Source organism: Crinia signifera, chromosome 12 (genome assembly GCF_055691185.1).
Source record: "Crinia signifera chromosome 12, ASM5569118v1, whole genome shotgun sequence".
NCBI lineage: Eukaryota > Metazoa > Chordata > Amphibia > Anura > Myobatrachidae > Crinia > Crinia signifera.
The window spans coordinates 13,451,043-13,477,704 of NC_139228.1; the positions used below are offsets into that span (position 1 = coordinate 13,451,043).

Genomic DNA, 26,662 nt, shown 5'->3' on the forward strand with positions numbered 1-26,662 from the left:
TTCCCTCTGGCACAGGCAGCAGCATCCATCAAACCATGTAGCTCCGCCCCCCTACAGGGTCACGTTTAGCTCCGCCCCATCGGGTCCCGCGAAAGGGGGCTGTTTTGGGGAAAGTTTCTAGGTGCAGTGGGCTGGTTGGAGGGGGAAGAGGGTAGAAACTGGGCTGGCAGGAGGGGAGACACTGGGATGGGGGGAGTCAGTAACAGTAGGGGTAACTGGGCAGGTGAATGAGCAGACAGTGTGAAGGGAAGGAGCACTGACCTGGAGTTGTTGGTGCGTGCTGGTGTTTCTTCCTGGAATACCTGGTCCCACAGACTTGTTCCTCCAGCATGCTTTGATATAGCACCCGGCTCTGCTGCTGGGGTATGGGCGGGCACACCAGTGTGCTTGTGATGTGGCTGTCTGTGGTCCTCTGCGCTGTGATGCAGTGTGGCCCGGTTTGGGGGTGGGGGCCGGCTTGGTGGAATCTGTATGTACTCAGCCCCGGCTTCTGTCAGCGGGTGGAGCCTCTCTCCAGCTCTACAGAGCACGTGTTGGTGATGACAGATGTCATGTGGCTGGGATCGGCTCGGCAACTGGGCAGGGGCACAGTGCAGCGCTGGTGAGCCACACTCGGGTCTCTATCTATATATAGCGGGAGGAGGAAAGTCTCGACTCCTCAGCAGCGGGTGCGAGGAGGCGAGGCCTCACGGGGGAGGAGAGGAGGCCGAACTGGGCTGGGACATGGGCTGCAACCTGCCGCTGCGGCTCAGCTATACAATATGTAATGGCACCCGGCCGAATTGTGTGGGTAGCGCAGGCGCGCTACACACCAGCCCCGCTTATTTTGGCCTCACTGTGGTCGGCCTCCTGGGAAACTTCCCGGTGAATTTCATGGCCAATCCGCCCCTGAATCCTATAATAAACTCAGGCCCAAATTCAGACCGGTCTTTCCGGAATTCGCTGCAGATCTGAGTTTGCAGGTCTGCGCATCGATGAAAATACGCAGACCTGCTCTGTGGGGCGGGTAGGGAGCTGTCACATGGGGACACCCAGCATAATCTGGGCATGCCCACAAAGACGGCCGCCAATATCTGAGGTAAATAAGTCAGCCTAGACTGACTTTTATTTGCATGCGTATGCCCACATGCAAATGGTTGTGTCAGTGTACTGGGGGGTAGTGTTTACCCAAAAGAAGGCTGCTTAGAATCAGACCCTCAGTATTTCAAATCATTTCCATAGATGAAGCTTAAGTGCAGATTACCATTATGTGACAAACTCATCCTGAGCGTCTGGCGCCATCTTGTGGTCTGATTACATCTGTACATCTGTGATTTGTGTTCGTTAGACATAGGGTCTAATTCAGGTTGGATCGCATAAGCTCAGTCTGTGTTGGGTCCAGATAGAGTGGACCTTGATGCTCAGCTTTGGTTTAGTGTTCCCCTGAATTTCACAAGCTTAGCTCTGGCAAGTCCCAACGCTGGGGAGGAGAGTGGGATCCTGGTCACGACGATGGTGAGGCAGTCTGCATAGGGGGTGGAACTCTGTGGAAGGGTTGTGGCTGCGAACCAAGGCTCTTCCTTCCCTGCATATAGAAACCGTGGGCCTCTATTCACTAACTGCTCTGATCGGTGGCAGATCCCACACCACTCACAAACTTCACGGTTAAAATCCGCTGTCACTTTCCATCTCCCCAGTGGGGAACTGGTTCTTGATGTGTCAGCCACTCCACTCCTCCCTTTATCTATAGGAGAAACTGTAAACGGTGGCTGGCTGGGCTCTGTAGTACCACTGGTATCAGAAGCGGTTATCTTAAAACAGGAATGGAGAACAATCGGCCCTCCAGCTGTTGTTGAACTATACATCCCAGAATGCGCTGCAAGAGTTTTAGCATGGCTAAATAGCAAAACTGGGATGTGTAGTTCAACAACAGCTGGAGGGCCGAAGGTTCCCCATCCCTGGGTAAGCTTTTATTTTCTCTTTAGGTTGAGCTAAGAATATGATCAGTGGCTTGCTGAGCTTTGTGGTCCTGCAGTCAAATGACACATAATATACACATGTTGTTTGGAATTAGGCCACATTCATGTCTGCAGTGTTTATTATGCATTCTTGTAGCACGCAGGAGAACTACATGAGACCCTCCAACATCACACCTTCTATCAGGTACAAAATGCTCTGATATTGCTTTTCCCTCTGAATTTATGATTGCTGTCAACTGTCTGTTCCTGGACGTCCCTGCTCTGATTGCCATCACCTGTGGTAAAGCACCTTTCTTATCAATTACCTAGCTCAGCACAGGTGCTGGCAATCATACATTACCAGGGAAGTCCAGGAACAGAGCATTGTGTCCCTCCTGGGAAGGGTCATGTTGGGATTGGTGGTAACCCGATCATCCCAGAGGAGCTGTCAAGAAAAGTGTAAAACTGGACTCTTAATTAATAGCTCATGAGGTTATTAAAACTAACTCTCTTTAACCGCCCACACACGGTGCGATGTATGGATGCAATGCGCGCTCCTGCGTACATCCCATCGTACAGCACATAAAGTATTTGCTTCCTGTACTTTTTTTAACTAGATTGCATCTGACAGTGTATGGGCACCTATTGAACTTCACACACTCTGCTATTTGAACTACAGTACATAGAGTTTGAATTACACTACAATATATTATTTAAATATGTAAAGTACATATCGCATGCGATTCCACAGTGTGAAGTAGACACGATGCGATGTAGTATAAAAATGTAGTAAAAACACCTGCCAGCACATACTGCAAAATATACACACCGCGCAATTTGAACTAAAAAGTTCATATCGCGTGTGAGAATGGCACCGTGTGGGCACCCTTACCCTATGTTTGCCAATGGTATGCATGTGAGATCTCTGCATTTCTCTTATTATGTAGGATGTCTGCCACTGTAGCTGCACCTGTGATCTGCCTGTACATTGATTGTGTGACCAGTGTTATGTGATCGTTGTTCTGTGAAGCACGCACTGTATGTAGTCAGTATGCTGTGTACACCACTAATATACAGTACATTTTGCTGGTTTTTCAATTATTTTATTGGATAAAAGTAATTTTTTATTTGTTCTCAATTTGCATCTAGTGCACCAAAGCAGACATGACGTCCTTCCCCATCTGAGATACTGACTCCCTTATTAACCCCAATTTTATTATCGCACATAAAGTTCAGAGGCGTGATTGTGCCCTGGGGTACCCACGTACTGTCACAAAGTGTGCTTCGGGTGCCGGTACGTTTTGGCATCTTCTATGGGAATGCCCCCCCACCCGTGTAGGCGTTCTAATCCCGGGTCAGTTCTGGGGTACTCAGGGATACCCATGCATGTGCTCACTTCTAGATTTTGTATTTTGGGGATTGAGGGGTCTGGGTCACTGTCTAAGAGGCATTATATGCCCACAATTTTTGTGCTTTGGCTAAAGTGTGCATAGCTCCTTTTTCTAGTTTTAAGGCTATGGTGAATGACTCTATCTCCAAGGAACGCTATGTATACATGCAATATACTCTAGTCATAAGTTTAAGTGTGAAATTGTGCTTTGGGGATGTGGAAAGTCAGATGAGTCAAACTCGGTCCTAAGGACCCCCAACAGTGCACATTTCCCAGGTCACCCGGCAGGTGCACAGGTGCGCTCATTACTGACTGACATTATAAAAGATCCACAGGTGGAGCTAATTATTTCCCTTGTGATTCTGTGAGGAGACCTGCAATACACGCACTGTGCGGGGTCCTGAGGACCGAGTTTGAGGACAAGTGTATTAGTGAAATGTAAGAAGTGCAGAATATGACTTAAACACATAGGATAAACGTATTTATTATTTCTGTTTTTCTATACATTAACCAAACGGGTATGGGTGACAGGGTCGTCACTATGAAGGTTGAAATACATTGAATCGGCCACTGAAGGTCGACACATGACATAGGTCGACATGGCTAAGTTCGACAGGGCCAGCATGTCGACACAGGCATTAGGTCGATAATGGAAAAAGTCAACATGGACGCCGTACCAGTGTACTGCTGTGCTCGCCATGCTTCGGGCACGGTGCCTCGCTGTGCTTGGCACACTATTATATTCTCCCACCATGCCCTAGTGGACGGTAGGGTGTAAAATAACACCTGTCGGCACATGTCGACGAAAAAAAAACGGTGAAAAACTCATGTCGACCTTTGGACTGTTGACGTTCCCATTGTCGACCTAATGCTTGTGTCGATCTATGACCGTGTCGACCTTAGCCAATGCCGACCTATCTCATGTGTCGACCTAATGTATTTCGACCTTCATAGTGTGGACCGTATCCCAACCAAACACAATAGGATACCTGTTACCATGTAGCTGGTCATTTACTAGCAGCGTTGGAATCCCCTGTGGATCCCGATTCTGTAACTGCCACCAGATTTACGTTGGTGCACATAGGTCTGTGTAGAACGTGGGCACAGGCAGAGGGGAGACATTGGGTGGAGCGATGGCGTAATAACCGAGTGATAATCCGGTTCCGCTCTGCTACAGGACATTTGTTCTGCACCAGGTCTGATTTGGTGGAGCTCGGTTCTTGCCCTGTATACAGTATAGTGGGGCACATCTCAGGTGGCAGCGTTGAGATGTCCCCAGTTACAGCTTTGTGGCTGTGTAGGCCGTGACCATTCCCAGACTGATCGATCCGAGCAAGTTCCTCCACGTCCACTGGGTCCGATGTGACTCGTTTTTGGCTGGAAAAAGATTGACCACAATTAGACTAAATCTGATCAAGAAACATTGTGTATTAAAAATCACATCGAGGGTCAGGCGTCCTGATCGGAGCCCATCCCAGCAATATGTAAGACAAAGTGCTTGCATCAGGGATCACCTTACTTCAGGGTAGGGATCTGGGAAATCCATCTCCTGGTAAATTGTACTCATGGACTACAATGGTTAACGCTATCGATTTTGCGATAGGAACAAGGAAGATGCAGCTGATAACTTTGATGTCTGCCGTGGAATCCCTGCAATACTGCAATGAATGATTCGCAAGTCAAACACTGAGCAATGTTGGGTACTCTTTACTTATCACGGCGCCCATCGCGGGCATTGAATGCACTAAAAAATCGGGTGCGATGCCCGCGATTTCCCATAGGGAACAATGTTAAATGGCCCACAGAGGCCAAATAGGCACCCTGAAGTGTGAAATGGCTCCCACAATTGTTAACGCCACCCCACGATCAACGTGAACCCGAAGCGTGGCGAGCGCAGCGGTACGCGTCCTACGACCTTTTCATACCCCCACTATCCACGTCGGCGTGGAGTTGAGAATAGAATAGTGTGGCGAGCGCAGCGAGCCACCGAGCCCGAAGCATGGCGAGGGGACGCGGATACCTGTGAAGCCCGCGAAGGGACGCGTTTACCTGTGAAGGTATCCGCGTCCCCTCGCGGGGCTCGCTGCGCTCGCCACGCTTTGGGCTCGCTGCTTTTGCCACACTATTCTATTCGCAACTCCTCAACTCCACGCCGACGTGGATAGTGGGGGTATGAAAAGGTCGTAGGACGCGTACCGCCGCCCCTCGCGGGCTCGCTGCGCTCGCCACGCTTCAGGTTGACGTTGATCGTGGGGTGGCGTTAACAATTGTGGGGGCCATTTCACACTTCAGGGTGGCTATTTGGCCTCTGTGGGCCATTTAACATTGTTTCCTATAGAAAAATCGGGTCAATCGAGGCATTGAACAGGAAAATCGGGTCAATTGAGACATTTAACATTGTTCCCTATGGGAAATCGCGGGCATCGCGTCGGTTGCGTCGCACCCGATTTTTAGTGCATTCCATGCCCGCGATGCCCGCGATTTTTTTACCTGCGATGCCCACGATCAAAATCGTGGGCGCCGTGCTAGGTAAAGAGTACCCGATATTGTTAACGATGTTACATAGTAGTTAAGGCTGAATAAAGACTTGCGGCCATCGAGTTCCACCATTAGCGAGTATGATCTATTAGCTTCATCCCTTGTTATACGTAGCGTATTCTGATATCTTTAAAGACAGATAATGATTATTTTTTGTACCCCTGGATGTTTTTAACCAATAGATGTTATTTTAAACGTATTTACTGTGTCTGCCGTCAACAACGCGCAAGGAAGAGAGTTCCATAGTTTGGCTGCCCTGACCGTAAAAATTATTTAAATCTTTTTTTCCTCTAATCTAAACTCATGCCCACATGTCCTAGAGTCCTTCCTTACAGTAAAAAGGGCGCCTGACCATTCCTTATATTGGCCCCTGATATATTTGTATATGTTTAGCATGTCCCCCGTTAAGTGTCTCTTCTCTAGTGTAAACAATCACAATTCGTTCAACCTGTCCTCGCAGCTTAAATTCTCCTTTCCCTTTATTCGCTTTGTTGCTCTTCTCTAGATTTTTTCTAGTTCTATGATGTCCTTTTTATAGTGCGGGGCCCAGAATTGTTCTCCGTATTCTAGATGTGGTCTAACCAATGCTTTGTACAGTGGCATGATTACTTTCGAGTCCCTAGTCTCCATTCCCCTTTTTTATACCTGCTAGTATCCTGTTGGCCTTATTTGGTTATGTCTCCCAAGATGCATAACTTTGCATTTATCCACATTGAACATCAGTTTCCACCTTGTTGCCCACTCATCTAATTTATTAAGGTCTCGTTGAAGCGTGGAGTTATCCTCGGGTGATCTAATCACTCTGCTCAGTTTTGTGTCATCAGCAAAGATGGAAACATTGCTGAGTATTCTCACCCCAATGTCATTAATAAATATGTTAATTAAATGGACCCTAGTACCGACCCCTGTGGCACTCCACTTAGTACTGGTATCATATCTGATACTGCTCCGTTCACCACCCCTCTCTGTTCTCTGTTTCGCAGCCAGTTCCCTACCCATCTACAAATTCGTTCCCCAAGTCCCAGATCCTCCATTTTATTTATCAACCTCTTATGAGGCACTGTATCAAAAGCCTTCGCAAAATCTAGAAAGACCACGTCTACAGCATTTCCAATATCAAGGTTGTTGCTGACATCCTCATAGAAGCTTAGTAAATTTATTTGGCATGAGCGATTTTTTTTATTTTTTTATTTTTTTTTTAACAAACCCATGTTGGGTAATACTGATTAAATTATGGAGATCCCATCCCTTAAAAATCCCTCAAACAATTTACCCACTTTCGATGTTAAGCTCACAGGTCTGGAATTAGCTGGGTCATCCCTTTTTCCTTTTTTGAATATTGGCGCTACCTCTGCTATTCTCCAGTCTTTTGGTACCTTACCCGATGAAAGAGAGTTCACAAAAACGTAATACAGAGGGGTTGCTAATGTCTTTTTTCGCAGTCATTGGGACCCCCGCCGAACATGCAGTCACTGACGATATTGTCAGATTGCATGTTCAGATGATTGGAGTCATCGTTAACAATATGGTGGGTACACACAATATCGTTATCATGCATATCGTTCATGCAAATCGTATAGCGTGTACCCAGCTTATGCTAAATTTCAGTAGATCACCTATCTTATGGGGGTCTGAGAATCATTTAGCTCCGCCTATAACTTCACTTACCGTAGATTTGCAGATGGAAATACATATACACGGTATGTTCGTTGGTGTAAATCTTTGCTTCATAAATACCATTGTCCTCTTCTCGCAAATCACTGAGACATAACGAGAATCCCGGCTGTTGGGAAGCCCGGTTGCGGACTCGATTGTCAATGACTTGAAGTTTTCCCGACTTCCCGATGGCCAACATGCTCTTATATCCTGATGCATGGCGAATCCAAAATACACTGTTGACCTCTAAATGTTTCGATAGGTTGACTTGGAACACGGTGGATCCCCCGCAAGTTGCAGAAAGTGTATGGTGGGACACCTCCGAGGCGACACCTGGTGCCACAAAAAATATAGAACACAATGTAAAAAAGTTCCTGGATTTGTAATAAAATATAATGGGTACAATATACTTTCTCTTGTTTTCTGTGACTTTGTTTTTAATATATAATTTTTTAAAGGGGCCATCCACCTAAAAATGTAAACAATTAGTACACCGCCAGTGGGCAACGCATGACAAAATAGTAGGACTTCCACTGACTAGCCTTGGTATCTCTTTGAATTCTGATGACTCAGGTAAACCTCAGGTTAGTAGGATGCCCGGTGAATTCAGGTTGATGTAGCCGATAATGCGCCACTGGCTTCTGCATGTCCAAGAAAATGCCCCAATTTTTTGGAACATTCCCTGTTGCTACTGGGTCACCGCTCCCCAAACAGTAGCAACATGTCAATCCTGCTATAAACTTTGGAGGTCCTCAACTCAGTATCAGAGCCCTAAGCGTACTTGCCTACATCAATCATATCCTCAACAGGAGATGCACCGAGAAGTAAAGTAGGTGGTCGGTGATGGGTCAGGGCAATTGCGTCATTAGGCCCAGCCTCCTCTTGGGAAAATGGAGTGTATTTTCATAGGGGTGGGGATAAAATGGCATGATTTGAATAGAAGTGCATCATTAGGCCCTACCCCCTGTACCAGGACCACAGGTTCACTGTATTTATTTTATTCTATTCTGTCCACTTCACTAGGAAATGAGCAGTATGTGGGAGTGGTGACTCTGAGGTGCAGGAGACTACCTAAAAAAATGGGAGCCTCCCGTAGAAATGGGGAGATTATACAAGTATGCCCTTAATGACAGCTCTTTACAGAACTGGACAAATAGGCAACATCATCAATAATATTACAAAATGTATATTAACATCTCGTTGTCTGGACTATTGTCACATTTACTTTACATAACGGCGGCTTCTGAAATCAGCCTTTCAGGTGCAAATTTAAAGCGGCACCTACATTAAATTAAAGACCGCCAGAATTCACTTATTCAGGATCACTCAAAGGGGCCGAAGTCAGCACCCACCCCCTCTTCGGTGGACTCCGATGGAAATAAGTCAGTTTAGACTGAATTTTATTAAGGGGAGATAAATCATTTGATTGTCGGCGATTATCGGATGATTTCTGTCCCCTTCGGCCGCATGCGAGGGGATTTATTTGCGTACATCCTCTTGCGTGGTACCGAGGGTATTCAGCGGCGGGGGTTCGGCTGGGTGGCATTAAGGGACCCCCTTACTGTAAATTCCTCTTAAAATTTGCAACTGAAACCCCACTGGGTCTTCTTTAGACTAGCAATCGTTTAAACGGGAATTAACTTCAAATGAATTTATACTGTACGTCTAAATATTCCATACGTGCACAGAGAAAATAAAGGCAATTTAACGATTCAAATATATTTTTCCGTTTTGTAAAACATTTCTATGCAATATTCCATTACGTCAAACATTGGACGGTCACAATTTGATGCACTTACCCCATATTGGTACCAGGAGAATGAGGAACAACACCATTATGTCCTAGTGCACTGCTCTGCGGAGATAGTCTGTCCCCACAGAAGACCGCTGTTACTTACTGTATTGTCTTTTTTTTTTTTTTTTTTTTAAATAAAAAGCAGGAAGGGTCCGTAGTTTCCTATTTGGCCCGTGGCCAGGCATAATTCCCTGAAGGTACATTGTACTATAATCAGCGTATATGGGACAGTGATAATAATCCATGTAATTTATATATTATTTTATATGTCATCGTCCATCCGCCATAGAAGTCTTCTATGTGTAAGTATAGAAGACTTACATACTATAGACCTCTCTCTGATAGTGGCCCATTCCTGGCGCTATCTTCTATTTCTATGGTAACTGGAGGTTGAGGAGAATCTCCATTTGTGAAACGATGTAGCTGCTTTTGTCAAAAAGTTCTGCATTCAAAAATTTTTACCCCGCTTAATGTCACCTGCCCAACTAGGCTTTGTTAAAGGTAGACAATCCGTAGTGGGCATCCATGCCGCTGTAGCAGCAATCACTTATACACATCTCCATCAAACCCATGGAAATATCCTTCTTAACCTGGATGCCGAAAAGGCTTTTGACCAAATTGCTTGGCCCCATTTACATAGAGTCCTTGAATGTCAGCTTTTTGATGGGCCTTTCCGCGCTCTTATTAGGTCCCTCTATACTAACCCTATGGCCCAGATGAGGGTTAACAATGTTACCTCTCCTTCATTTTACCTTGAAAGAGGCACCCGTCAAGGTTGCCCCCTCTCCCCTTAGCTTTTTAATTTAGCACTGGCACCACTTCTTCCTTAAATCTCATCGTCCCCTCATTTCAAAGGTATATCCATAGGTTCTAGGGAACTAGGCATAGTAGCATTTGCAGATGACATCCTCCTTTTTCTATCTGACCCTAAACAATCTGTTCCTTTTCTTATTGATACGATCAATTGTTTTTCATCTTTTGCTGGGTTTTCTATTAACTTTAATAAATCTGAGGCTCTCGCCATATATGGCCAGGCATGTCTAGGATGGTCCACCCCTTTCCCCTTTAAATGGGCTCCCTCTTCCATTACCTATTTAGGCATTGTCCTCCCCCCCCCCCCCCCCCCCCCCCCGCATCCCCAGGAACTTAATCTCTGGCAGAATCTTCCTCTTAACTTTCTGGGGCGATGTAATCTCTTTAAAATGGCCAGCTTCCCGAAACTGTTATATATTCTATAAATGACCCCCATTGTACTCACTAAATTTGATTTATCATCCCTCAACACCATGATCACCAAATTTATTTGGAACTAAAAAAAAACTTTTTTAATTAATCTCTATAAATTAATCTCTATAAATTAATCCAAACTGCTCAAAGAGGGGGCGTGAATCTACCTAACATTAAATACTACAACCTGGCCTGTCTTCTCTGCTTTGCAGTAGATTATATTCCTAACTCCAACATTTACACAGACGTTTCTCTTGACTCCCAACTCTGCTATCCCCTATCCCCTAGTTTTCTTCTACACGCTAAACCGTCTCAATTGAAATCAACTCAGTATGACAACCGCCTTCTGTCTTCCACTGTATTCGTATGGAGGCGAGCCAGAAAATCTTTGCATTTACAGTGCTACTGTTCTTTATCCCTCCCTCTTGTTGGAAACCTTGAATTCCAAAATGGCAAAGCACTATCTCCTTTTACGGCTTGGCGCTCTTCTGGCACACTATCTTTGCGACATCTGTTAAATACTTCTCACACACCATTAACCTTTGATGAAGCTATGTCGCGCTTTCAACTACTCCCACAACACAAATTTGCCTACCTTCAAGCTACAGACTACCTTCACTCTGTTCTAGCTAAATTGCAACCCCAGGATATCACAAACACCCTTGACTCCGTTATTCGCACCTGCACACACTCCATCTCTACAATATATGCACGCACATACTTCCTGAGCTGGACACTGCCACAGACCTCCCGGGACTCCACAAGTGGGATTCACAAACCTCAACTTTGGATCCCGAGACCATTCTGTCAATGTTCTTATCACATTTTAAACTTATCCCTCATACCAAGAGATGTCATACAAAATATTTTCTAGAGCATATTTCTCCCCTAAATAATGTCACTTAATGGGAACAGCTATCACCTCTGACTGGCTAAAGTGCCACTCCTGTGACGCAGATCTCCACCATTGCTTTTGGACCTGCCCCCACATCCAAACTTTTTGGAGCTCCTTACACACCTACGCTTCCTCCTCCTTAAAATGACCCTTTCAACTTAATGAATGTTGGGCATTACTCGGCTATGTCGCGGATCAACTTTCTGTCCCTAAATGTGATAAGAAACTCCTAGTGATCTCTCAGCGGTTGGTAGAAAAGCCATCCTACAGCAGTGGTTGCATACTTTGGCCCCTTCTCTGGAAATGGGAACCTCCAGATTACCTTTTCTATTTACCATGGACTGGCTGGAGACATCACTTCATAAAGAATCTATGACCCCAGCCCTGTTTAAGTGTTGGGACAGATATATTCAATCCTTACCTCTTAGGACTAAAACGGCAATTCAAGCATTCTTCCAGTCTACCTCATGGTATAATTTACAACTTCTCCAAAATAAGACCCCTATTACAACCTAACTACTTATATCCATGCCACCCTCATCTCCCCCCCTCTCCTTCTCCCTCTTCCACTCTTCCCTTCCTTTATCTCTCCTTCCGTCTCCTGCTGGATGGTCGGATCGGTCCATGGATGGGATGCTGGCTTAGCTTTAGGAACGGGCGAATGTTTTGTTTTGATCTGTTTTATTTTACTATCTGTTTTACCTTTTTAATTCATGTTCGTGTTATACTATGGTGCCTCTCCTAGGATTGATTGGTGGCATCTTTTTTTGTGCGGCTGTCATTGTCAATCCTATAATAATATCGTTAATATTACCACTCAGACACTGAGGTCACCATATCATGTTTCCAATTTTCTATTGGAATTGTTTTTTCTTTACTTTAAGTTTTATTGATATTTGTTTGGAAAAATTTGAAAATGTGGATTGCTTCTCATCTAATATTATTGTCTTATGTTCTTTTTACCTGTACACTATGTGATTGGTGAGGCTCAATAAAACATATTTAAAAAAAAAAAAAGTTATGCATTTTTGTTGACCATTTCCCGGTTGGATGGGATGCTCCCAGACTGGCACATAAAGTGGGCATTATCTGCAAGGGGTGGCCAAATTTGCATCCTGTAATGAGAGGAGGAGCTTGATGGATCCGAGTGTTCATGTCTAAAGGAGGTTAGATGTAGGCCTCATATGAAAGGTATGAGATGTATGATGGGCCCTCTGGGAAATTCAGTGGTAGGATCCCATGCTTGAGATGAGTGTCCAGTCTCCAGAGGGGTTTTGGCCAGACATTTTATAAACTTGCCAACCATTTGAAAGGACAATGGAGTATCGGGACAGCTGAGTGTGATTGCTAGGGGGTGAGTCTTGTGGTAGGTCATCCATAGTCCTGCTCCACCAGGTAACTGACCCTCTAATAGAGTAAAAAAAGTATAATTTAAGTCCATAGTTTGGAACCTGACCCCCTAGGACCATGGGGCCCACCAAGAATTTCCCCTGTATCCTTGCTGACCAGCATGAAAATGCCCATGCTTACCTACCTCCTGGAAGATATAGAGGCCAGGTGTGGAGATAAGAAGTGGTTGTGACTTGAAGACACTATCCCACATCATCGTCCGAGGATAGCGAAGCGTCTGATGACACAATATCTTAAATGCAATCCATTTGCAGTTTGACTGACAGGAAGATTACGTTTGGGGGTGGGGGTGTGTCAGAAAAAAGTCTGTGACGTACAGTGATGACCACTTCCAGCCCGTCTCAGTCACAGATTAGTGGCTTATACCCCTTTCACATCACTATGCCGGGTCAGACCCGGGAACTTTATCCCAGGTCCGCACTGGCTCCGGCACTTTCACATTAGACGCTGGTCGCCCATTATACAGAGGGTGACCCAGGTTGAACCCTTCCTATAAACCAGGTGGAATTGCTTGGTTGATATACATGGGTTATTAGGCGCACCGCACCTCGACCCGGGTCAATGCGTCAGCGACCCAATAATTACATGGGTTATTTTGGCGATATGAATGGGGTATCAAAATGCTCATTGTGGTGATAAACTTAAATTTTTTTGTAGAAGGAGGGCTATTAGGAAAATTCCGGGTCACAGATGGGCTACTGGTCCGTCTCGGGCTTCTAGATGCAGATTCATCAAAAATAGTTAACTATTACATAGTTACATAGTAGGTAAGGCTGAAAAAAGACTTGCGTCCATCTAGTTCAGCCTAGGTTGTTTATTGAAAGCAGACTTGTAAAGACAGATTATATTTCTTATTTGTACCTATGGATGTTATTAACCAATAAGTGATTGTCCAACCTTATTTTGAACGTATTCAGTGTCTCTGCCGACACCACCTCTCCAGGAAGAGAGTTCCAAAGTCTGACTGCTCTGACCGTAAAGAAATTTTTTCTTCTAGCTGACCAAAATCTATTTTCTTCTAATCTATACTCATGCCCTCGTGTTCTAGATTCCTCTCTTGTTGAAAAAAGGGTGTTTGCTAATTCCTTATATTGGCCTCTGATATATTTGTACATGTTGAGCATGTCCCCCCTTAAACATCTGTTTTCTAATGTAAATAGTCCCAAATTGCTTAATCTCTCCTCGTAGCTTAAATTCTCCATTCCCCTAATAGGCTTTGTTGCTCGTCTCTGGATTTTTTCCAATTCAATGATGTCCTTTTTATAATGCGGGGCCCAGAATTGTACACCGTACTCGAGGTGAGGCCTCACCAATGCTTTATATAGTGGCATAATTACCCTTGAGTCCCTAGATTCAATGCCCCTTTTAATGCATGCTAAAATTTTGTTGGCCTTTTTTGTTGCTACATTAATATGTGCACTACACCCCAGTTTGCTGTCTATTTGGACTCCTAGATCCTTTTCGAGTATTGAAGTACCCAATTCCTCTCCGCTAAGGTTATAAGTAGCACACTGGTTATGTCTCTCAAGGTGCATAACCTTACATTTATCTACATTGAACCTCATCTTCCACTTTTTAGCCCACTCCTCTAGATTTGCAAGATCCTTTTGAAGCGTGGTGACATCTTCTGATGACTTTGCTAAGTTTTGTATCGTCCGCAAAGATGGATACATTGCTGAGTAACCCTATCCCAATATCGTTAATAAAAATGTTAAACAAAATGGGCCCCAAAACCGAACCCTGGGGCACTCCACTTAGTACTGGTATTGTATCTGATACGGCACTGTTTACAACCACTCTTTGTTCTCTATTACACAGCCAATTCCCTACCCATCTGCAGATATTTCCCCCCAGTCCTAGGTCCTCCATTTTATTTATCAACCTCTTGTGTGGGACAGTATCAAAGGCCTTAGCAAAATCTAGGAAAATCACATCTACTGCGTTTCCATTATCAAAGTTTTTGCTAACCTCCTCATAGAACCCTAGTAGATTAGTTTGGCATGAACTATTTTTAACGAACCCATGCTGGTTAGTACTGAGAAGACGGTGACGGTCTAGATATTCCTGGATCCCATCTCTTAAAAATCCTTCAAATAGTTTACCCACTATTGATGTTAAACTGACGGGTCTGTAATTAGCGGGATCGTCCTTTTTTCCTTTTTTGAATATCGGCACTACCTCTGCTATTCTCCAATCTTTTGGTACTTTACCTGACGATAGTGAATTGTTAAAGATATAATGTAGGGGGGTAGCTAGTTCATCCCTTAATTCCTTTAGTACCCTCGGATGAATTCCGTCTGGCCCTGGTGATTTATTTGTTTTTATTTTGCTGAGCTTCAGAATTATTTCCTTGGGCGTGAAATCAACAATGAGATCAGGCTTATTTGTCCCATTTGTTGAAGATGTTCGTTCCTTAGTCTGCTCTCCTTTAGTAAATACTGATGAGAAGAACTAATTTAACAGTTTTGCTTTTCCCTTATCTTCAGTGACAATTTTTCTACTGATATCAGTTAGTGGACCTATGTTGTCCTTAATTATACGCTTACTATTTATGTATTTAAAACATTTCTTGGGGTTGGTTTTGCTTTCAGTGGCTATGCGCTCCTCATATAATTTTTTAGCTGCTTTGATTGCCCCTTTACAAGTTTTGTTTGATTCTTTGTATTTGGTGAATGCCTCCTCATTTAAGTTATTTTTATAGAATTTAAATGCTCTTGTTTTATTGTTGATAGCTGACCTTACTTTTTTTTATTGTATTTACCCTTGTTTACTTTAGGAATTTAATTTAATAGTTAATGATTCGAGTAAATTTTTCAGAGTATCCCACATTTCTTCTGCATTTTTCCCCTCCATAACCGTTTCCCACCCTATTCCTTTAAGGGCTTCCCTGAATAATTCAAAGTTCGCTTTTCTGAAGTTTAATATTTTTGTCGATCTTTTATGATGTAATTTACTGAAATTGACTTCCAATGAAACCATATTGTGATCACTGTTCCCTAGATGTTCAAATACTTTTGTGTTTGAAACTAGATCTATGTTATTTGTTAATACCAAATCCAATAATGCCTTATCACGAGTTGGAGCTTCTACCGTTTGTGTAATAAACTGGTCTTTAAGTAAGCTTAAGAACCCACTGCTTCTTGCTGATTTACCTGTTTCGTTTTCCCAATCAATGTCTGGTAAATTAAAATCCCCCATAATTAATACCTGTCCCTGATCTGATGATTGTTTGATTTGATTTAAAAGAAAAGACTCTTCCCTTTCGCTTATGTTCGGTGGTCTATAGCATACCCCTATTATAGTTTTGTTATTTGTTTTTTTATTATTGTCGGTTATCTCTGCCCACACTGTCTCCGAGTTGTCTTCTTCTGTATCTGTGCTAATTTTTTTCTCACACGATGTTAAGTTATTATTTACATATAGGCACACACCCCTGCCCCTTCTATTTTCCCTGTCTTTCCTGTAGAGAGTATATCCCTCCATGCTTATTGCCCAGTCGTGCGTCTCATTACACCATGTTTCTGTAATACCAATGATGTCGTAATCGTCCTTTCTGACCACAGTTTCTAGCTCCCCCATTTTACCCGCCAAGCTTCTTGCATTAGCCAGTAGGCAATTTTATTTGTTTATTTTTAGTTGTGTCCCTAACCTTATGTTTAATTTCTCCTCTAGGCTCATTTGCATTCACATTCGTTACTAAATTCCTCATTCCTACCCTCCCCCTCAATGGACTCACTACAGCCTTCCCCACTATGCTCACTCTCCAACCTATTAAAATTTTTGGAAATACTTCCTCTGGCCATCACTCTTTCCTGTGTAATAAAGTCATCTGTACCTAAGAACTGTAATGGGGTAACATGACTGTTATTACATGACATTCCTGATGCACCCTGGGAGTTACCCCCGATTATACCCTTGTTATTTCCCAGGACATTGCCTATGTCTCTGACCTCCCCCCCTTCTCCATCCCCCAGATGATTCTTGATCCCAATCCATCTTCTCTCACTGCCGGGCCCGTAATGTCTTGCTACCCCCACCCCCCGTCTCCTAGTTTAAAATCTCCTCCAACCCTCTAACCATCCTTCCCCCCAGCACCGCAGCCCCCTCCTAATTCAGGTGCAATCCATCACGGCAAAAAAAGATGGCGCCTGACCGAGAAGTCTGCCCAGTGTTCCATAAACACGAATCCCTCTTTCCTACACCAGTCCTTGAGCCACACATTTACCTCCCTGATCTCCCTCTGCCTCCCTGGGCTAGCACGTGGCACTGGTAATATTTCCGAGAAAATTACCCTAGATGTCCTCGCCTTTAATTTCTTACCTAAATCCCTGTACTCTTTCTTGAGGACATCCCACCTACCATTAACTTTGTCGTTGGTACCAATGTGTACCAAGACCGCCGAGTTGTCCCCAGCCCCTCCCAACAATCTGTCTACTCGGTCCGCGATGTGTCGTACCCGAGCACCCGGGAGGCAACAGACCATGCGACGATCACGGTCCCGATAGCAGATTGCCCTGTCTGTTCTCCTGATGATAGAATCCCCTACCACCACTATCTGCCTTGGTACCTCACTTTCTGTCATCCCGATTGAGCTAGAGGGTCCGCTCCTCTGGTTGTTGGAGGGAGCAGTATCCTCCAGCTCCGTCATTTCGTCGCTATCCTCTGCCAAAACTTCGTCCAACCGGGCGAATTTATTCGGGTGTGATAGATCCGAGATGTCGTGCCTGTCCCTTCTGACCCTCTTGTTTCCCTATGCTATATTTTTGTAGCATAGTTTTTGTACTGTATCTGCTATAGCCATCCTGAACTTATTGCATATGTGTCAGTATATGGGTATATATTTGTGTGCCTCATGTACCCAAGGGAACACCACTGTTCTGTGCATTATAAACTCAAAACTGGCAAGCTGAACAACCACAACTGTCATTTCCGGAATAGAATAAGAAACTTTCTTATCTACACAGCAAATGTTAAATGGAAATATATTTTTCTACTCCGTAGGCTGAAAAACCCACAAATGATGTTTGTTAAGCTCTCTTCGTGCTATGTACAACAGGATGTGTCTCTGCAAAGGAGAAGAGAGAGGGTGACGGAGAATCTTATTAAACATGTTCTATGCCTTGTTCCTTCTGTGCTTGGTGACCAAAGGATATTCAGGTAAGCGGAATTGTTATTATATTATCCATGGGTCTGAGTACTTTACAAGGAACCCCGAGGCCCCTTCACTACAGCAACCTCCACTCTCCTTAGAGCCAGTAGGACTTTCATAAAGAGTAGCATGACCTTGGATTGATGGTCTTGTCGTATAGTCCAGTGAATTTGGGCAGATGTTCCGACTGCCAATTTTAGTATCAGGCTGTATATATGGTTTCACCAGAACCCTAACTAAAATGTAATCCCAAAGGTGGTCTTCATATCTTTGGGTCATAAGACACAAGAAAGTGCGGTGTGGTGATTACCACCAAGAGCCAGTGGTAGATCTAATAAACCTTCGTGTTTGGGGCATAATTAAGTATTCAAAAGAACAATAATAAACAAATACAGTTTAGTAATTCTCGTATCTGAATATAGGACTAGTACGTATGAAATCAGTAGCAAAACAAAAGTCTTGGTTCCAAATATTGTTCTTAAGGCCGTTGCTTTGGACTTACGGACTGGCATGCAAAATGTTCTTTGTAGAGGGAGATATATACAACATTGGAGAGATAAAGTTCAAACTAACCATCATCTAACTGCCATGTTACAACAATGTCAGCTGCTGATTGGTTCATACTTTATCTCTTTCCAAGGTTTCACACATCTCCCACATTGTGTTATGGTGCATGGTGGGAATTAAAACAATGGCAACAAAATAGTGTGATGTCACAGCTCGCAGGGTGAGGATTCGACGGACCCCCCTGCATACGCTGTTTCCCATTTGCTGCGTTTTTGTAGCGAGGGGGAACCAGCGTATGCGGCCGCTGAAAAACAGTGAGACTCGCGGCTAAATGAAGCGGGCTCCCTGCATTAGCCGCGACCCTCGCTGTTTGGGGGAATCCTCGCCGTCCTCTGACCGGCCGCATTGAATACACGGCGAGGACTGGGGGAATCCTCGCCGTCCACCCCCTCACCGGCCGCATTGAATACACTCCCTAAATATTACGCAATCAATTTGATTTAACTATCTGTGCTCATCCATGGATATACTTAAAACCTGGATCGTTAGGGTCAACCTGGCACAGTAAGCAGACCCAGGGGCCCCTTCATCAGCCTCAGTACTGGTAAATTAGTACTTGCTCCCCGCCTCTTGGTGGCAGTGTCTGTGGGTGGTGCTTCTTTGTGATATGAATATGACGCTACTCTAAAATTCTTGGAGCGACACTTCTGTATGTTGGAAATCAACATTGTTAAACTGATCATTTATGTGTTTTTTTTGGGAGGGGGGTCTTTTTTAAATGAAGGTAACGTGGCTCTATGTGGAAATAAGATCAGCACACTACATGGAACCCTAGGACAGTCTCAAGTATTGGTCCAACTGAATATAACTGCAGGGTCCAAAAGCTTTGTCATTCGGAGGGAGCATGGAAACCAACGAACGAGAATGCTGCATTACAATCTCAAGACCAAAGAGGTGGATCCGGGGGACGGTAGATTCCAGTACAATGACAGCAGTGCCAGGGTCACTCTGCTCCAGGTACAGAGGGGAGACGAAGGATTGTACGAGATAACAGTTGAGTCAAGAAATACAGAACAGTTTTGCAAGTTTGACCTCAAAGTTTACGGTAAGATCTATGAAAAGTGGACCCGGTTGGCAACGAGGAGATGTTTATATAGGAAAGGTTACCATGGATATGTGGCCCTGGAGTGCCAATGAGATAACATTTAAACTACAGATAATTCAAATGACGCGCTAGACACTTGTTAATACAAAATAAATATTGAGCAAGCATATTAACCATTTACAGTATGTGCAGGTTATTGGACATTACAATGTACACGGATGGATCAATAAGTCTTTGAAGACAGGTGGCGTTGCTGAGGAAATTTAGCATTACGATCGTGTACTATCATCTTCCAAACAACGCCCTACCAAATTACAGATTGATCATAGGTTAGGTTTTTTTCACACCATGACATTGCCCTGGCTCCCTCATCCAGGATTGTTGCGGCCAAATTGCATGAATTGCGCTATGAATTGTTCCTGCATCCACCGTATTTGCCCAACTTGGCTCCCTGCGACTTCTTTCTGTTCCCCATACCTGAAAACATGGCTCGCAGGAAAAAAAAAAATTCATAGTGCAATTCATGCAATTTGGCCGCAACAATTCCGAATGAGGGAGCCGGTGCATTGTCATGGTGGAAAAAAAACTAACCTATAAATCAATCTAAAATTTAGTATGGCATGGTTTGGAAGATGGAAGCACACGATAGTAATACCAACTCTTCTCAGCATCGCCACCTGCCTTCAAACATAGTACTTACTGATCGGAACGGGCCCGAATTTGCCCTGTCCGGAGTGAAGTTGAATCAGGGCCTTCAGTGGGGTGACACCAAAGATCCACACCCCCCCCCCCCCCCCCCGCCGGCAGCATTCGCACACCCTCGCTGGCTGTACCCCCCCCCCCCAGCGTCCATGTCAGCACCCGCAATCCCCCCCCTCCCGCCATTCGCGTCCACTTCATACCCCCCCCTCATCGGCCGTGTCCGCACCTCCCCTCCCGGCCGCCGGCAGCACCCTTCTTATCCACACACAGAAGACTTGTGCAGCACTAAGGAGAAAGCTGGGGACAGTGAGGCTATCAACAAAGAGTCCTACAGGGGGGCACCACACATTACATTATATGTATTGGGAGCACAACAGGGGGCATTATATGTATTAGGGGCACTACAAGGGCATTATTTGTATTAGCAGCACCACAGGGGAGCACAACAGGGGGCATTACAGGAATTAGCAGCACCACAGGGGGCATTGTTTGTATTACTGGGCACCACAGGGGGTATTATATATGTAAAGGGCACTATGGGTATTATATGGATAAGCGGCACCATGGGGGCATTATATGTATTCACAGCAACACAGGGGGCATTATGGGCCTGATTCATGATCAATCATCTCTCCGGAGTGAGGTGTCAGTGGTTTCAAATGGTCCTTTCTGAATGAAAAAAATAGATGGTCACAGAAACATGCAGGTTAACGTTTCAAGGCCCGCAGGCCTCTTCGTTGAGACAGCAGCCTGTGTGTGCAGGAAAGTGTGGTCTTTTTGCACCACACTTTCCTGTGTACACAGGCTGCTGTCCCAACAAAGAGGCCTGCAGGCCTTGAAATGTTAACCTGCCTGTTTCTGTGACCATCTATTTTTTTAATTCATAAAGGACCATTTGAAAATTCAGTGCCACCTCTAAGTTCCTTGGGACACTGTTAATTTTATATATATAACATCAGGACCGGCGCCACCACTAGGCAGCCTTAGGCATTTGCCTAGGGCGCCGGCCACTGGAGGGCGGCACTTGGGAGCCCCCCTCATGGAGCAAGTTCACAGGTAGTGCCCGCAGTGGCGCCCGCACCATCCCCCACCCCCCCGTGGAGCCGGGTGAGGACAGCGGCGCCCGCACCGTCCACAATCCCCCGTGGAGCCTGGTGAGTTAGCAACGCCCGCACCATCCCCACACCCCGCCCCTCATGGAGGGACTCGGCAGCAGCGGCCGCATTCCCTCCCTTTCCCCTTCCTCGGTTGTAAACTCTCCCCCTTGTGTAGTGTGTGTGTGGGGGGAGGTAGCGCGACCAGCCGCAACTCTCCTCCTCTCCCCCCCCCCCTGTCATGAGCGACTCAGCGGCCGCATCTCACCACCACCACCCCCCAGGTGAGCGGCGGGGGGGGGGGAGGGTATGCGGGCGCTCCCCCGTACCTGGCACCGCCCCTGTATAACATTCAATTGAGCTGTTTGGAGTGCATGGCCTTGTGCCAGCTAAGCCACAACCCATTTTAAAAGTGGGCGTGGCCTTTCGGGAGATAGGCAACGCTCATTTGTGCATGGTATTGGCTCTTTGTCTTACCAGAACATACTGTATTTTTTGGCTCTTTGCCTCTGATTGGTTGGCCCCCCTGCACTAGAGCATCAGACTCTCTGCAGTTCTGCTACAGAGGTGACCAGATATTACAGGCTGGCAGAGCCCTTTGTATAACTGCAGAAGACACTCGTCCCTAAATCAAGGTGTAACGACGCCAATCCTATATTTACTGTAACAGAACAGATCTCCGGGTTATTGGTCAGCGTGACGCCTGGTTTGCAGAACGGCAGCTGTGTGGTCACCATGAATTGCTCAGTGAGGACGGGAGAGGACGTCTCTTTCAGCTGGACTCAAGACCAGAAGACTTTAAGTCACAACCGCAGCACATTAGTGATTGGCATCACCCCAGACAGCGCTAACAGCTCGTACACTTGTACGGCCAAGAACCCTGTAAGCAAGGACTCCAGAACACTGAGATTGGCAGAGATGTGCGGCCCGGCACAAGGTAATGTTCCCGTGATCACATATGGGGCAGTTACAATGCACATCACATGTTGGGCTATGGCTGGTATGACTGACTAAAGGGTCTCCTGTGTAATATTTAGGGATGGGAGTGAAGTGGGCAATTGCTTCTTATGCCAATCTTGCTTATACAAAGAGATGGCAGGATCACTACTTACCAGTGGCAGCTCCAGATGCAGGGCTGCAGCACAGTTGTCGGCCAGTGAGTCAGCTTGGAATGGCAGTTGGTGGCAGGGGGTGTGGCTCTCTTATTTGAATTTTGAACTGTACTGCAACCCTGCCCCGTGTAACCACCACTTGTAGAAACCACCAAGGAAATGAATAGACAAAACAGGTGTCTGGCCACAGTCTGTCCCACCAATACCGAAATTCCCCCAGATGGGCAGACAAGTCTCCTGGAGCCGGCATCACCCAGTACGAACATGATGCAATTGGATCCCTCTTAGCACCCCCTCCACCCCATAGTTTTTTAGTAGTCCCTCCTTTTTTTGACAGCGGCTGCAGTCCAGGCAAGTTTCTCTGGGGTAGCGTAAGAAAAAAGAGAAAAAAAGTGGAGACTGTGTGGGTGCACACTGCAAATAATTCTATTAGGCGTCCAACTGATAAAGGTCACTTAAAATTTAACTTTTATTAATATTTTGTTAAAAGAGAGATGTGCTAATTACATCTTCTCATTACAAAGATAGTAGATGTGAATAAAGGTAAGAAAAAGTGATTAAAAAAATGTCGTGATATAGATGTTCTGTATTTATTGAAACTTACTGGCTCTTAAGGTCAAATCCCTTATTCTGGGAGCTTATACATTTTTGTGTGAGATTTATTGGTCAATTAATCACACTGTGTCCCTTTATTTCCGGGGACGTGCTTCGCTGTGAATTCTTACGGCGCTATTAATGCATCTTAGTAATTTTCAATTTATTAGAGGCACACAGAAAAATAAGAGTACACTTGGCTTTTGGATTTTCACACTGTTTATTGGTGTTTACCAATACATGTAGTAATTATCGTTGGAATAGTCCACTCCTTAAATATGTGATTGAATATATCAGATATACGCACTACCTAATTTTGGAATGAAAGTACACTTGACTTTAAAGTTATGCACTGTTCCTCAATATTTCTCCATATTGGTCAATGCGGATAATAGTATTTATTGGAATGATCCGCTTATCAAGCGTGCGGTTGGATATATAGGGTATACACTCTATCCAATCTTGGGGTATCAGTCCCTGCAGATTTGCTCTATTTCTTATGGCAGAATCTGTTGATTGTTATATAACGTGCGTACACACTATCCAATCTTTTAATATTTGTTCCAAAGTTGTATAGTTGTGCAGTGTTTTATATTGGGTATTAGTGGTATTCCTTCAAGTTTCTTGGTGTCTCTTATTATTAATACTGTTAGACAAACTGTGTGCCTAGTCACTGATTCCTCTTAGTGGGGATGCGCTGTTGCCGTTTAATATATCTTCTTGTGAGTATTGAATAAATGTTATCTCACTGAGGCATCCGCCTTTTATGTGTCTGCCACTTTGCTATTATATTTTCAATTAGCGGTCACTGGTTCACCTTACTCAGTGTGCGCTATTGTAGATCGTTTGCCTTCTGTGAGCACTGCTGCATAATCTATCACCGGCTTCTGCTATTATCAGTGCCGCTTGTTATGACATTTTCAATTAGCGATCACTTGCCGGTTAATAGATGCGTTATTACAGTCACACAGTGGGTTTTTACTATTATACTCGTGGTCACTGGTTCCCTTTTACTGGGGGTACATTGTTTGCAATTGGAGGTAATAATTGCACAGTACGGCAGACATCAGTCTGTATTAGCGCAGTGTATCGCCGCTACTTTTCACAATAAAGCAAACAATGAGACAAACACCAGTCTGTGTTTGTGCAATATACAGCTGCCACTCTAAGTAATTGGTAATGATATTTTTACAGTAAGGCAGGCATCAATCTGTGTAGGCGCAGTGTATCGCCGCTACTTTTCACAATGAGGCAAACAATGAGACAAACACCAGTCTGTGTTTGTACAATATACAGCCGCCACTCTCAGCAATTGGCAATAATATTTTTATAGTGAGGCAGGCATCAGTCTATGTTGGCGCAATGTATAGCACTGCTGCATAATCTATCACCGGCTTCTGCTATTATCAGTGCCGCTTGTTATGACATTTTCAATTAGCGATCACTTGCCGGTTAATAGATGCGTTATTACAGTCACACAGTGGGTTTTTACTATTATACTTGTGGTCACTGGTTCCCTTTTACTGGGGGTACATTGTTTGCAATTGAAGGTAATAATTGCACAGTACGGCAGACATCAGTCTGTATTAGCGCAGTGTATCGCCGCTACTTTTCACAATAAAGCAAACAATGAGACAAACACCAGTCTGTGTTTGTGCAATATACAGCCGCCACTCTCAGTAATTGGTAATGATATTTTTACAGTGAGGCAGGCATCAATCTGTGTAGGCGCAGTGTATCGCCGCTACTTTTCACAATGAGGCAAGCAATGAGACAAACACCAGTCTGTGTTTGTACAATATACAGCCGCCACTCTCAGCAATTGGCAATAATATTTTTATAGTGAGGCAGGCATCAGTCTATGTTGGCGCAATGTGTAGCCGCCATTTGGCACGTGTGTGAGTACAGACGCTGTCCGCATCTACCAACACTGGTGCTGCGGTGACAGCGCACGTATCTTCTCGCTCCTGTTTATTATGCCTGAATTCACAGTATTTAATGAGCACAGTAAGTATTTCAAACATTCATTTGGTACATTCCTATTATTGTTAGAACTAATCTATATCACGCGCCTATGCGCATTTCACCGGTTGTACCGGCTTCCTCAGGACAAGCCGAGTGATACCTTCAGGAAGATATTTATGCAGAGTCCCTGGTGATTGTTGCCAGGGGGCGGGTCTGAGCCCTTTATTCCGTTGTAGGTCAATACGAATTCATATCTCTTCTTTTTCTTGCTTTTTGTGCAGATAAGTCGCCTTATTTATTCCTTATAGCAGATATGATTACTCATGTTTTATTAGTATAAGCACTTTCCTGCTGTACATGTCTTGTTATTTAAAATGTTACTTGGGGACCATATTTCCCTATTATACGTGTATTCCTCATGGATTAGATTAATCCTTGTTAGTATTATTGTTATTTCTCTAATTCCACCTTATTTATTGTAAACAATAAATAAGGTGGAATTAGAGAAATAACAATAATACTAACAAGGATTAATCTAATCCATGAGGAATACACGTATAATAGGGAAATATGGTCCCCAAGTAACATTTTAAATAACAAGACATGTACAGCAGGAAAGTGCTTATACTAATAAAACATGAGTAATCATATCTGCTATAAGGAATAAATAAGGCGACTTATCTGCACAAAAAGCAAGAAAAAGAAGAGATATGAATTCGTATTGACCTACAACGGAATAAAGGGCTCAGACCCGCCCCCTGGCAACAATCACCAGGGACTCTGCATAAATATCTTCCTGAAGGTATCACTCGGCTTGTCCTGAGGAAGCCGGTACAACCGGTGAAATGCGCATAGGCGCGTGATATAGATTAGTTCTAACAATAATAGGAATGTACCAAATGAATGTTTGAAATACTTACTGTGCTCATTAAATACTGTGAATTCAGGCATAATAAACAGGAGCGAGAAGATACGTGCGCTGTCACCGCAGCACCAGTGTTGGTAGATGCGGACAGCGTCTGTACTCACACACGTGCCAAATGGCGGCTACACATTGCGCCAACATAGACTGATGCCTGCCTCACTATAAAAATATTATTGCCAATTGCTGAGAGTGGCGGCTGTATATTGTACAAACACAGACTGGTGTTTGTCTCATTGCTTGCCTCATTGTGAAAAGTAGCGGCGATACACTGCGCCTACACAGATTGATGCCTGCCTCACTGTAAAAATATCATTACCAATTACTGAGAGTGGCGGCTGTATATTGCACAAACACAGACTGGTGTTTGTCTCATTGTTTGCTTTATTGTGAAAAGTAGCGGCGATACACTGCGCTAATACAGACTGATGTCTGCCGTACTGTGCAATTATTACCTTCAATTGCAAACAATGTACCCCCAGTAAAAGGGAACCAGTGACCACAAGTATAATAGTAAAAACCCACTGTGTGACTGTAATAACGCATCTATTAACCGGCAAGTGATCGCTAATTGAAAATGTCATAACAAGCGGCACTGATAATAGCAGAAGCCGGTGATAGATTATGCAGCAGTGCTATACATTGCGCCAACATAGACTGATGC

At 44.5% G+C, this 26,662-nt stretch overlaps 2 protein-coding genes across 5 annotated transcripts in view; one reads left to right on the plus strand and one right to left on the minus strand.

Moving 5' to 3' along the window:
* The window catches only part of LOC146050447 (uncharacterized), a 54,341-nt gene that overhangs the window by 14,351 nt on the left and 13,328 nt on the right, over positions 1 to 26,662 (plus strand). The window contains exons 1-2 of one of the 4 annotated variants that reach the window (XM_083167463.1): positions 18,932 to 19,609; positions 22,076 to 22,342. The exons of the other annotated variants lie outside the window; for them this stretch is intronic. Coding sequence (XP_083023589.1) covers positions 19,216 to 19,609; positions 22,076 to 22,342 — 661 coding nt within the window. The 5' untranslated portion in view covers positions 18,932 to 19,215. Of the gene's footprint in view, positions 1 to 18,931; positions 19,610 to 22,075; positions 22,343 to 26,662 lie in introns of those variants that run through there. 4 annotated transcript variants of the gene reach the window in all.
* LOC146049735 (T-lymphocyte surface antigen Ly-9-like) lies at positions 2,944 to 9,417 on the minus strand. Its single transcript, XM_083166344.1, has 3 exons — positions 9,321 to 9,417; positions 7,534 to 7,854; positions 2,944 to 4,704 (listed from the first exon to the last, which is right to left on the minus strand). Exons 1-3 carry the CDS (start codon positions 9,355 to 9,357, stop codon positions 4,607 to 4,609), a joined length of 456 nt encoding a protein of 151 aa, XP_083022470.1. The 5' UTR covers positions 9,358 to 9,417; the 3' UTR covers positions 2,944 to 4,606.